The 14,584-nt window shown below is 39.6% G+C and overlaps 1 protein-coding gene across 1 annotated transcript in view; it reads right to left on the minus strand.

The window, feature by feature from the left end:
• Positions 1 to 14,584, minus strand: part of SYNE1 (spectrin repeat containing, nuclear envelope 1) — a 407,398-nt gene that overhangs the window by 44,886 nt on the left and 347,928 nt on the right. Inside the window, exons 125-127 of the mRNA XM_014532125.1 lie at positions 13,987 to 14,142; positions 8,313 to 8,471; positions 4,704 to 4,870 (exon numbers count right to left, since the gene is read on the minus strand). Of these exons, the coding sequence (XP_014387611.1) occupies positions 4,704 to 4,870; positions 8,313 to 8,471; positions 13,987 to 14,142 (482 nt within the window). The remainder of the gene's footprint in view (positions 1 to 4,703; positions 4,871 to 8,312; positions 8,472 to 13,986; positions 14,143 to 14,584) is intronic.

Genomic DNA, 14,584 nt, shown 5'->3' on the forward strand with positions numbered 1-14,584 from the left:
GGATGTGCAGGAGGCAGCCAATCAATGATTCTCTCTCATCATTGATGTTTCTTTTTCTCTCTTCCTTCCTCTCTGAAATCAATAAAAATATATTTAAAAGAAATATACTCCAGCCCTAGCTGGTTTGGTTCAGTGGCTAGAGCATCCACCTAAGAGATTGAAGGGTCCTGGGTTCAATTCCAGTCAAGAGCACATGTTTGCGTTGTGGGCTTGATCCCCCAGTAGGGGATGTGCAGGAGGCAGCCAATCAATGATTCTGTCATCATTGATGTTTCAATCTCTCTCTCCCCCTTCCTCTCTGAAATCAATAAAAATATATTTAAAAGAAATATACTCCAGCCCTAGCTGGTTTGGTTCAGTGGCTAGAGCATCCACCTAAGAGATTGAAGGGTCCTGGGTTCAATTCCAGTCAAGAGCACATGTTTGCGTTGTGGGCTTGATCCCCCAGTAGGGGATGTGCAGGAGGCAGCCAATCAATGATTCTGTCATCATTGATGTTTCAATCTCTCTCTCCCCCTTCCTCTCTGAAATCAATAAAAATATATTTTTTTAAAAAAGAAATATACTCCAGCACACTTAGTTATAAATAAAATTGTTTTTAAACCTTTCTACTCAAAGATAGCCTATTGTGATTTTTAAAATAAAACAATCACTCCTCTGAGAAGTTTTTACAATCAGTAATATAAATGGAAACTCTGCTTAAAGGAATATATTGGTCATGAATCCATAACAGGAGACAAGCTGTTGCAACAGAGCAAATAGCTCGAGTCTGACAATCCCAGATCCTGAGGTGGGAAATGTTCAACAGTGCATTTCCTATTGTAAGAAGCACAGAACCACTCATGCTGAAAGAGACTTCCTGTCCGCCCGGAGCTCCAGAAAAACTGCTGTGTGGCTTTGGCATAGGGTTCACTGGCCAGATGAAAGGCAGGATCCTTGAAGACAGTTTTATAGGAATTACAGTGGTGACTGTTTCTGATGTTGACTCTTAATGAAAACCAAGGGCTCAGAAATGCTTTCAATTGTCTTAGCGCTGACCAATAGAACTTTCTGGGCTGATGGGAATACTCTTTGTCTGCAGTGCCCAGTAAGTAACGTAGCCTTCATCCTCATGTGGGTTCTGAACACTGGGAATGTGGCCAGTACAATGGACTATAATTAAAACTAAACTCTAGTTTAATTGTATTCCATTTCAGTAAATTTAGATGGCCACATGTAGCTACTGACTGCTACACTGAACTGAGCAGGCCTAGAAAGTATGGAAAGGATACTAAATCATTATCCATTGAGCCATGAAAGTAACTGAGCAAATTTTGTTGCCCTAAAATACTGATAATGCCTGGTGATAATTTAGACATTCAGTGCAAAAGACATTTATTTTGTACTCAGAATGGTCAACCCATTGGTGATATAGGAAGCTGATTCACAACTATGCATTCTATTTATATGTGGTGGTAAAATTAGTATCAGTGAATATTCCCTCTCTCTCTCTCTCTCTCTCTCTCTCTCTCTCTCTCTCTCTCTCTCCTTGTCTCACTTCCTCTCTCTCTTCTCTCTCTCTCTCTCTCTCTCTCCTTGTCTCACTTCCTTTTTTTCTTATCCTTCTCTTTATTTATTTTTATTAAATTTATTGGGGTGAATTTGGTTAATAAGATTATATAGGTTTCAAGTGTAGACTTCTATGTTGCCCTGAGTGTCCAAATCTCTTTCTTTTTCCCTTTTCAATGTTTCTGTTAGTTGGGAAGCTATTGACCCAAAAGTATGATCATCTTCAAAAACAGCCTTTCTAATTCCCACAAAGGCACCGGAACACGTAGACATACCGAAAGGCATAACTGTGTTATGCTTTGTGGTAATGAATCAGTGTGAAGAAAAGCTGGAAGAGGGAAGAGAGGTGAGTGAGACTGACGCATGGAAACTTAATATTTCAGCTGGCAGGCCACACTGGCAGATGGGTGTGGGAGATGGCCATTTAGTCTGTGCATGAGTGAAGCTCCGATAAACAAGGAAACGGAAAGCTAATGTGATGGAGAGTCATTTAGGAAAGGCTTCAAGGAAACTATGAATGAACACCGTGTGGCATTAAAAACTCCAGGACAAATCAATGGTCAACATTTCATCCGGTCCGCTTCAGAAGGAGACAGTTAGACGTGGACAACATATACAAGAGTCTCCCGAGGGAGTTAGATCTGTGTGCAATGAGACTCCACAAAAGTAGAAGCCTATGAGCATTTTTGTGACTCTAGTGCAAAGTACGTATACCTTAGAGATATTTAATTGACTCAAGTTTACTGATGTGTATTTTTTTAGAAAAATAAACTAAATAACATGTAAAAATTCTCCCTTGGAAAACCAGACATTAAAGTTATTAAAAAAAACACACCACATGACTTTGAGGAGAAAGCACCTGACTCGTTTGATATAATATTGGCTAACAGCTGGGCATACACTAAGCTACTGCTTACGATTAAATTATATCATATTTAATTTAAAACATCTTTCACATAATGGGTCCCCATATTCTTCTATACCATTGAGCCACTAAACATTAAAAAAAGACTATTAACTACTTTGACTGGATTACCTGGCAATGCAAGCTAATCCATGAGTCATAATTGGAGCAAAAGAATCCAGGGATGTTTATCAAGGGGGTGGCTTCCCTAACAAGGGTATTTATAGCACAAGGGGGTTCAATTTCTCCTTCTGAAATAAGATTTTGTTCTCAGTGACTGAGAAGCCCAACTATAGCATTGCGGTCCTAAAACTACGCATGACTAAACTTTAGAGTAGCTTTATTTGAACCACAGGCTCCCATCTCTTTTTGGTACCATTACTAGAGCACTTGGCTCCTCATTTTCCTTGATGTCTTTGCCTGTCTGTGTTTCCACCATGAACTCCTTGAAGAAAGGGCCTCTGCTCTGTATTCTCAAAAGCTCTCTGTCACTGTTACATGGTCAGTACTTCACAAACAAAGGACTGGGCAATTAGATTGTTGAAATAAATAACAGAGCCCAATTTCCTTGTAATTGCATTTTCTAGAACAGGGACAAGGAAGTCCTAAGTTTGGTAGGTCGGAGAGCTCAGTGCTCCGGAACATGGGCTGTAGAGTCAGGGAATATAGGCTCTGCCACTCGGGATGTAAGTGACCATGAGCAAACCCAAGCCTCGGCCTCTGCATCTGGAAAATGGGTATGATCATAACGCTCCCTTCAGAGGGCGCTGTGAATAACATGTGAGAAGATGTGTCTGAAGCCTGTAGCATGGTCATTGGCACAAACAGGGTTCAATAGATGTTAGCTATTACAGGGCTATTGTTAAACATTTTGAAAATAGATAAACATTTATCCCTTTTTTGTGGCATTAAAATAAAATACACTGCAACCTCACTTTCTTCTTAAATTTGACCCTCTTTCGTATCTCCTTTATAGAAAAAATGCAGTGTTTTCAAAATTAACATATGGAACTGTCATGCTGTTTGTGTGGGCACATAGTATTCAAAAGGCACTATTTCCTGTCCAGCTTGATGCAGCATAGCTAAGGCAAGGATCCCAGGTGAGAAAGGTAAAGGGATTGAGAAGTACAGATTGGTAGTTACAGAATAATCACGGGGCTGTAAAGTACAGCCTAGGGAAAATAGTCAATAATACTGTAATAACTATGTATGGAGCCAGTTGGGTGCTGGAAACATCTGGGGAATACTTTGTATAGTATATGATTGTCTAACCACCATGCTGTACCCCTGAAACTAATACAAAATAATATTGAATGTAAATATATACATTATATAAACTTTTGATTAAATACTTTAAAAAACAGCATATTGAGGATAACTCCAAAATGGCTGTAAATCAGTAGCATTTATTACAAGTCTCCTAACTGCCATAAAGAATATCTATTCAAGTATTTAAGTATTCATTCATTCATTCATTCATTCATTCAAATATTTATTGAGCCCAAATTACATCCAGGCACTGCTCTTGATGTTTGTGACACACAGTGGGCAGGGTGGACAAAGGTCCCTGTCTTCATGGAGCCTACATTCCAACATGAAGCAAAGTTCACCTAAAATAAAGCATCTACTTAGTCATTCCCTCTTTTTATATCAAATACCATGGTTCCTCATTCAATCATATCAGACGTTGATAGGCTAGTAGAGACCCTTATATATTTTTTATTTTTTATTTTTATCTGTTTTATTTTTATCTGCCCTTCTGCAACAAAAACTGAATGTAATATTCTCTCAAATAGAAGGCAGACATTTACAGTTCTTAAAGCTAAGGACAAATTTACAATAAAGCAGCGGGTTATTTTTACAACTGAGCAGAGTGGCAATGATCAGAATTTTCCCTTGCTAACCAGAAATATAGTAGGAATGTGACAACTTTTTTTTTTTTTTTTTTCAAACCAGTTTCACTTCCGTCGCAGCAGCTGAATACCCATGAAAGTCTGAAAAAAGAATTGTTTTCCTGGGAAAGAGTTTTGATTGCACATGACTTTCTTTCAGCTAACTGTAAACACCACTAAACTTATGAAATAAGGAGCATTTTAAAGTTAATGCAAGTGGCATTTTTGAGAAAAGGGTGAACTAAAACGGTTAAAATGGATAAAGAACACAGAGAGATGTGCTGGGTTGCCTTTAGCTGGAAGGCGGAGTGAATGTGTTAAAATTCTGCGCACACCTGTCTTGCTGACAGGCCCTTTACCTGGCTGCCATGAGGTCCAGGAGATGCTGCCACCGGTCATTGACCTTTCCCAGCTTGTATTCGATCTCCGAGGCCTTGCTCTCGTGGCTGGCTCTAGCGAGTCGCTCTCCCATTTGTTGGAGCTGTATTTTGTTCTCTTGGGCAATAGCAATTTCCTCTTGATAATCCTGCGCAATAAATAGCAATCCCAGAGGTCAGAAAGCATATTCTTGATACCTGCAGCCTGGCTGTCCTAGAAGCATATAATTATAGTTTCCTACTGCTTGGAAGTAGTTCTGACGTGAGGAACACTTTGAATATCCGTCCATGTGCACAAACCAAATGGAACCTATTATTTGCAGTATGTATGCAGAGTCCACATCGAATTTTTATGTAGATATTTTACAAGGAAATAAGGGGTGCTTTGTATTTACATAAAATGGGCATTAAAAAACAAAGGTACACACATAGATACAAAAGACAAAACTTGAAGGATTTTAATGCTGGGTTATTATACCTTCTTGTAACCACCAACCTGACATTATAGTTAGAATCAGTTCTCATACAAATAGCTGCCCAAGGGGCTTACACGATATGTGTGTGTGTGTGTGTGTGTGTGTGTGTGTGTGTGTGTGTATTTAACATATAAATGTAAGCGTACATGTGTGTTTGTCAATCGTTATTGATGCAGAATGTTTTAAGAGTAGTACCTTTGGCCTAGCTGGTTTTGCTCAGTGGATAGAGTGTCGGCCTGGGGACTGAAAGGTCCCAGGTTCGATTCCAGTCAAGGGCACATGTCAGGGTTGCAGGTTCGATCCCCATTAGAGGGTATGCAGGAGGCAGCCGATCAATGATTCTCTCATCATTGATGTTTCTATCTCTCTCCCTCTCTATCTCCCCCTTCCTCTCTGAAATCAATAAAAATATATTTTTTAAAAAGAGTAGTACCCTCATTTTAAAGAGACATCCTCTATAATATGTCAATGTTTTATAACACATAAATCAATGGCAAATTAACTCTCAAGAATAATAACCACTAGTCTTAGAAGATCAATGGGTCTTGAACTTTCTTCCTTTCTTTACCAATTTCGGCACTAGCTCCTCTTCAGGATTGCTGTGGATGAGGAGATCAGGCTACATGTGGCCTATCTGCAGGAGACAGGCCACACAATGTTATGACTAAAGTGATGCTGAAAGGTACCTCCCTCCCACCTCTACCTGCACTCCCCATCCAGTGACCCTCCTACTCTCTTCCAGAGTGATAAGACCCAATCTTTTGTACCCCCACCTGCCCTCCTCTTTATATTACTTCAACATGATGGGATTCAAAGACCAATACATTGGATGTACTTACTAAAAGGTATAATATTTCACCATACATTTGAGATAATCTTACTGAGAAATCTTTATTTCAAATGAATTACTCTAAGTCTAATATTTATAGCAAAATAATGCTCTTGGTCTGTCTTTAAGATGAAAATGTTTTTAACTGTTAATGCCAGCAGACACCAGTGTCTTGGTTACAGTCTGTTTATTAATTGCTTTTTGCTAATATTGCTAAAAATGACCAAGCCTCGGTGTTATTTTCCTTAACAAAAGAGACAGCACAAGAGGCAAGCTCATAAAGACTTCTTTTTCAACTCCATAACTTATTTTATATACAAAATAGTAGTTAATATTTTAAAGATGATTCCTAACATTGTGCCAAATAGTGTAACAAAATTAACTGTAACAAATTAAAATTTTTCTAAATTTTAAATTACAACTGTGTATCATTTAAGGGCTAGTTTTTTTCCATACCCCCAAACTATGCATCTTAAATTTCATGAAGAAAATCAATGAAAATATAGATAGACTTAGCCAACATTTATTCTATAGCAAACTTCACTACAACACCTACAGTACGTTAATCATGTCTAGTGGGACATTCTCTGATGCTCAGAAACTAGCAGAGCTATTAGCAGATGCTTACATGAAATCTGTATCACCTCAGCCCACATTTGAAAGTATTATGATATCAAAAATACAAATGTTTATCCTTAGAATTTGCAATTTTAAGTGGAAACCTATGAAGTAAATTCATATTACGTGTTGCTTTGGAGTTTTTCTTTTTCTTTGTATGTGTGCATGAATACGGAAATTTTTTCCTAATACCCATTTATATTTATTTTCAGAGACCTTGGAGGTACTCTTACCAAAGGAAAGGAAGAGACACTGGGGAAGGCTAACACACAGCTTATGAGAAGTTGGCATTATTCTGAGTGAAGGAGATGGAGTGATGAACAAAACAGACCAAGTCCCTGTTCCAGGGAAGCTAAGAGTCCCGTGGGGCTCCCACTGTAGACAGATAATGAACAAGAAAGTGGAGAAGACACTGTACACCAGATGGTGATATGTGCTAATGAGAAACATAACCTAAAATACAGTGATTGTTCAAAACTATGTGGAAATACCACTAAAATCTTCAAAGCATTTTTCACTGCTAGTAAATTTGATCAGCCCTATATAGATATAGAAATGTTCTAAATCCATGTGAATATATAAAATACTTTAATAATAATATATAACTTGAGAATAATGCTAAACCAAAATTCTCAGAAAAGTTCTAATTCCTGTGACTATAAATCCTGTTTTATAAAGAAAATGTCAGCCTAGCTGGGGTGGCTCAGTGGTTTAGTGTCAGCCTATGAACCAGGAGGTCATGGTATGATTCCTGGTCAGGGCACATGCCCGGATTGTGGGCTCAGATCCCCAAGAGGGAGAAGGGCATGCAGGAGGCAACCGATCAATGATTATCTCTCATGTTGATGTTTTTCTCTCTCTCTCTTTCCCCCTCTCCCTCTCTGAAATCAATAAAAAAAAAATTAAAAAAGAAGAAAATTTCAGTTTAATTAATCCTAAGTTGTTGTTTTTTTTTAATTCTTCTCTGTGATGTTACCTCCTACACATAAATGATGCCCACTGGACCAGTAACTAAAAGTCCAAAATATTGAACATTATCAGCAAATACTCTATTTCATAACAAATTGAAAATATTCTCCGTAGAAAGACAAATCCTATGTGATTGCACATATATGTGGAGTGTAAGGAACAAACTAAATGAACAAACAAAACAGAAACAGACTCATAGATACAGAGAACAGACTGATAGTTGCCAGATGTTAAAGGGCTTGGGGGACTGGGTGGAAAACGTAAAGGGATTGAGAAATATTAACTGGTAGTTACAGAACCGTCCTGGGGGAGGTAAGGTCAAGTGTAGAAAATATAGTCAATAATATTGTAATAACTATGGTACCGGGTGGGTACTTGAAATATCAGGGGGCCACTTTACAAGTATATGGTCATCTAACCACTATACTGTACACCTAAAACTAATACAAAATAATACTGAATATAAACAGTAATTGAGAAATAAAATTTAAACTTAAAAATAAACAAATCAACAAAAGAAAATATTTTTTAAAGTAAAGGAGGCCTTTCCACGCAAGTTTATTTTAATTTAAAAAAAATGAAACGTTCCTAAGAGAGTGCTGCTTTGATGGAAAGTAATTGTGAGCGCGGCCAATCCGTACCTATCGCAGGCCTAAGCACTAGGAAGGGTGAAAACAGATGCGGCCAGGCGTCCCATACCTTCTTGAGCTTCTCTATCATTTCTTCAATGAGGATGTCTCCATTCTGGGAAACTTTGCTCTCCATCTGAGTCAGCCATTCGCAAAGCTCTTTGTTCTTCTCACTGAAGACTGCCCATTCATTCAGTCTCTCGCTGACCTGCTGCCGCCGTAGGGAGAGCTGGGAAGTTGAAAATGAGAGAAAACACAAAAGGATGGTCAGAGTGGAGCTCGTACCTAGAGGGAAATAGCCAGCAAACTCTGGGCGGATTGATATGAACAACAGTGCGTCTCCTTTGGTGCTGCTCCCTGCGGCTCAGGCCTGGGAACACGGCCCTTAAATACAAGTGGGAGACGTGAACCCTGTCCTTTCCCCCCGAGGAGACACGGGCACAGCCACGTATGACAGGTGCTGACACTCCAGCTTCACACGACAGTGGGTTCCGTGTAGATAGAGTACAGGATCGTGCACTTTCACTAAAAAAGCCTAAGTTTTCTTGGGGGCAAAAAATACGGAACAAAGAGCAGTGCATTTACCTGGGTGGATTCCAGTAGGAATGGAAAAGGCTAAGAAAACAGGTGGAAAGTTTTGGAGACAAATGTCACCGATGTTAAGCTACTCCAGACAGCGCCGAGGATAAGACTACACCCCCTCCTCCCTGCCCCCCTTTCCTCTAGAACTCAGACAGCACCGTGCACAGTATCCTGCACCCCTACGATTTTGAATTTTCTGGTGAATGTGACTTTTTCTTTTTCATTCAGAGAGTCAAGAGTGCAGCTGATGGTTCCGGTTCAGTGGTGTCCAAGCTGAAACTATATTTTCCTAATTGGAACTTCTCAATGCAACTGTTTTCCAAGAAAAAAAGTAGACACTCTTGCCCTTGAGACTTAAGAGTAATAGGTCTTGCTATGTGTAGCTTCCTTCTCCCTTCCTCTTCTCCCAAATTTTGGCCATGGACAAGAGTGAATTCTAGGGCTTTTCTCAACAACATCTGCAGAAAAGATGGCTGCATTAGAGAAAAATAGTATCTATTTCTTTGAGAGGAAGGTATTACTATCCACATTCAAGAGGTAGGAATGGAGGTTAGATGCATTTGAGGCATTTATTTATAGTCAGTAGGAGGTAGAAGCAGCGAAGCCCGAGTCTGATACAGGCTATAATATAACATCATGATAAATATCCAGGCACAGCTGAGATTCAAAACAGTCTTCATCATTTACTAATGATATGATCGGGCAAGGCTAATCATCTTCTCTTAAGCCTTACTTTTTTCATTTGTAAATTAATCTTAAGATTGGTTCCAAAACTCTTTCCACAAATATTTATTGTCTATGAGTATGGTGATTACCAGAGGGAAATGGGGGTGAGAGGAGGTAGAAGAGGGTATAGGGGGATAAATGGTGATGGAAGGAGACTGGACTTGGGGTGGTGAACACACAATACAATATACAGATGATGTATTATAGAATTGTACACCTGGAACCTATGTAATTTTATTGACCAATGTCAACCTAATAAATTCAATAAAAAATGTTTATTGTTTGCCATAAACCAGTGTCTACTACGTACCAAGCATTGTCCTATATACTAGAATACAGTAGGCTCATAATAGAACACAAACAATAAAATAATTTAAGAAAATGACCAGTAAATACTAAAGACGTAACAAAAACTGGTCATTAATATACTACAACCACTGTATATGCCTCTAGGGCATCATTTGACTTTTTCATTTTTTTTCTCCTTGACATTCCTGCATTCTATATCTCCACCAAGCAGCTAGAATATATATATATATCTAGTGTTGATCAACACCGGAAGTGTGGCTTTCATTTGCTTACGTAGAGCAAGAGCTGGGAGAGAAACAGGTAGGCTCCAACTAAATTGCACTTTTGGTCTCAAATTGGCGCCAAAAGTTTTTCAAAAGATTTAATTCATAACGGGGACAGCATTTGCCTCGTGGTTTGTAAGACTAATATTTAAGCTGCATGATAAGGGACGCTAACATCTCTTTCTTTGGGTTCGGTGGAAACCCTCACATTTACCAGCTTAGCACTTACATTTTCTCAAGGGCATAAACATACTGCCTTTGCCAACAGCTGACGAGCCCTGGCTAAAACCCCCAGAGTGAGGCAGCTGAACAGGAAACACATCCTCCTCTGCTTCAAATATTTTTACCATGACAATTTGAAAAACAATGAGCTATTACAATGATGATATATTTATACCTCAACTAGAATTACACACAGGATCTACAAACCCAAACAGGAATAAAAGCAAGTATCACCTATGGCTGCACAGTCACAGCCAAGCATCTGGGGAACCTATTTGAAAACAGGACACTTTTCTGTCTGAACTCTCCTCTGCCCAGTCTACTCACGGCACATCTTCTGCATCCCCACCCAAGTCCTGGTTACTCCCGCCTGCTCGTCGACAGCTTCCATTGGAACCAGCACAGACTCCCTGCTCTTGGCAGAGCGGTAGTGCTGTGTTTAAAACCCGTCTGTGACTTTGAAAATGAGGCCTAGACACAAGCCCATTTCCTTTTGTGGTTTTATACTTGATAGAATGTCTCCGGAAACACTAAGTCAAGACCTAGTAACTAATCTATATTCCTCCTTACACTTCTCTCCTGGCGGCACCTTTGGCCCGACCATGAGTAAACTCTGACTGATTTATTTTTATTTTTTTAAATATATGTCTTTATTGATTCCAGAGAGGAAGGGAGAGGGAGAGAGAGACAGAAACATCAATGGTGAGAGAGAATCATTGATTGGCTGCCTCCTGCATGCCCCCTACTGGGGATCGAGCCTGCAACCCTGGCATGTGCTCGTGACCAGAATCGAATCCTTTAGTCCGCTGGCCGATGATCTATCCACTGAGCCAAACCAGCTAGGGCTCTGGTATTTTTACACAGTATATTTCCTTAAAGCAAAAAGTGTTAGATAATCATAATCTTCTTAACTTCCAATATTCAGAAACCTTGTCATTATTTTATATTTAGAGGAACGCAAGCATAAAAACATAAAATAAATGTTCAAAAGTCTTGTCTAAATTACAAGCATATGAACACTTAGCTGTTCTGCACACTGGAAATAAAAAGAAATAGTCTTTGTCCTCCAGAACTTCATAATTTTGCAATCAAGTCATAAACATTAAAAAAAGAAGAAAAGCTCTGGTCAGGTTAGCTCAGTGGTCAGATTGTCAGCTTGCAGACCAAAAGGTCTCAGGTTCGATTCCCGGTCAAGGGCACATACCTTGGTTAGAGTTTCAATCCCTGGACCCAATGGCGCGAGTGAATGTCTCTCTCTCTCTCCTGCTCCTCTCTCCCTTCCACTCTTTCTAATAAAGGAGGAGGAGGAGGAGGAGAAGAAGGAGGAGGAGAAGAAGGAGGAGGAGGAGAGGGGAACAGTACACTGACCATGATGGCACAGACCAAAAGGGATGTGGGAGTCCAGAGGACTCTCTCTAAAGTGTCCTCTCTCTGAAAGCTTTACAGACACCAATCAGCCAGAGAAATGGATCTAGTCCAAATCATTATACATAATGTACCGAAAAGTATTGAGTGAGCAAGTAGTGCTAGATGTTTCTGAATTTCAAGAAAAACAAATAACATAAAAGTAACTGAACAGTGTTGTGATCATTTTTCATTATTTGTACCCACCAAATTAGCTTTCATTTATGTGACATACCATGATCAATCTTTACATTAAAAAATATGTAATGTATTGATTTGGGATTAAAAAATTCAGACAATAATAAAACATGTGATTGCCATTATCACACTCCACGTAAATTTCTCACTGTTTCACTGAGAATATAGAGCGCTATGGAAAGTGGCTAATTGTTTTAACTCAAAACATTAGCACCTTTATGAAAATCATCTCTTACACGTTTCGTTTCTCCTTTTTAAAAGTATAGCGTGCGTTTGTAGGAAACTTTTCACACATTTATCCAGTGTGCTCCAGAATTTTCCTCTTGCTCATGGCCTGAGAAATGTCTGGGTTTTTAATCTAAACATACAGAGGGAAATTTACCCACCAACAAATTTCTTGTTGATGTTAAATGAATCCAGAGGCTATAAGGCTCTTGAACTCTGTTTTAATGTTTTCTGAAGCATGAAGAGAAGCATGGCTAACGTCGGGGGAAGTGGGAGGAAAGCAGAGAAGAGATCTCTAGTGGAGCATAGCTGGCCTGAAAGGAAGGCCCAGCAGGCTCCTTCTCAAGTGTCTCTTCCTCATCCTTCCACACCTGCTTCTCCCCAGGCAGGGCCCCTGCTCCACTCCTCTGCCTCTTTTCAAGCTGCTACCGTGTCCAACACATCTGCTTGCGCCCTCTGCACCAAGCATGTCAAACTCACGGCTGGCGGGCCGCATGCCTCGCCTCCACTCCCCATCTCAGTTCAAGATGTATCTTCTTCAACAGGCATTTTCTTAATTCTCGCAATCCACATTGCCCTCAATTTGCTTACATCTTTATACATTGTTTTAACTGGTTTATACCCAGTTTTCCCTTCATTGTATAGATCAGTGATGGCGAACCTTTTGAGCTCGGCATGTCAGCATTTTGAAAAACCCTAACTTAACTCTGGTGCCGTGTCACACATAGAAATTTTTTGATATGTGCAACCATAGTAAAACAAAGATTTATATTTTTGATATTTACTTTATATATTTAAATGCCATTTAACAAAGAAAAATCAACCAAAAAAATGAGTTCGCGTGTCACCTCTGACACGCGTGTCATAGGTTCGCCATCACTGGTATAGATCCTTCTGACTGATTTTAGTCTCAGCTCAATTGTAAACTTGATACTAGCGACATCTGCGATAGCTTGTGAAATTCACAACAATTACAGTGACTGGTTGATGGGGCAAATATGCATCACAGCTTATTATGTGCCAGGTAAGACAACCAGGTACAGGAAGGAGCTTGACAGACATGGTCCCTGCTTCCTGGAGGGTGTGGTCTCAAGACTCAAGGTCAGGGCCTGTTCTTCACTTGTGGGCCTTTAATCAATGTTATTCCTTTTGCCTCGCATGTCTTCTTGTTACCTTGCCCCCAATCTTTTCCTTTCGTTTCCAAATCAAAACTCAATCTGGGATCTCTTTCAAGGCATTGCACACATAGCAGGCAACTATAATCTGAATTATTAAAAATGACCATGATAAATCGGCAGTAACAATGTGCCATGGACAGAACCAGCCCCACAGTATTATCTAAACCCGCACAGAAAACAATGGTCTTCACACGTGGAAAGTAAGAAGCAGACCACCAATATCTACCTAGCAAAACCACAACCGTGAACCGCAGAACCGTGTTTCCTCTTAAAAATATTATGCCAGCCAGTGAAACAGAGAGCAAAATCCAGTTTGAATGAATGCATCTCACATGCAATGGTAAGACATAATTTGCCTTCATCTAACATATTTTTTATTACTTTATTGGGGTGACATCGGTTCACAAAACCACATCGGTTTCAACTGTGCAGCTCAACAAAACATCGTCTGCACACTGCATCCTGGGCCCATGGCCCCAAGTTCATCTGAAATATATCTGTAATAACAGATTTCTCCCTCTGTGCCTACTATGAGTTATGAGACCCATCCAAACATGGGCCACGCTACTAGACATTTCAAATCATGGCCCCGTATTCCACCTCCCTGAGCTAGTGCAGAATCCAGAACTCCTCTCACCTGGCGGCACAGTTCTTCCCACTGCCTCTGCAGAAGCTCCCCGCGTTCGTTCAGCATGGACACGTCATCAGCGCTGATGTAGGCACAGAGGGTGTCCTTCAGTAACGTCAACTGTGCCAAGTCATCTGTCCAGCTGCCCACTGCAGTTTCCAATTCCTAAAGACAAACACGCAAACTTGAATACTCATGGACATCCATCCTCAACAATTTCTGAAGTGTATTCGAGATCCCTTCTTGATACAATTACCTTTCCACCTCACTCTCTGTTTGAACATCTAACTTGGTATCTAGTTATTTTCTTCCGCATGATTTGATAATTTTCCAAGTTCTGATAAAATATCTGATTGCCTACAGAATCTTTCCACCATCTATCATCATTTCACTGATCATTTTTGATCATCTTTTCTAAGTTGAAGAGTTGAAGTTGCATTACCTCATTGATCTTTACTTTTAAACTGACTTCATAAACTCCTAGCCCATCCATTTTTCTAGTTCTGAGTTACTGATCATATTAATGAAATATATTTTTTAAAAACTCAAACTCTTAGATTGAACTTTCACGTTCAAACACTATGAATTGCTACATTCTGTGATATAG

This window comes from Myotis brandtii, unplaced genomic scaffold, assembly GCF_000412655.1.
Source record: "Myotis brandtii unplaced genomic scaffold, ASM41265v1 scaffold847, whole genome shotgun sequence".
NCBI lineage: Eukaryota > Metazoa > Chordata > Mammalia > Chiroptera > Vespertilionidae > Myotis > Myotis brandtii.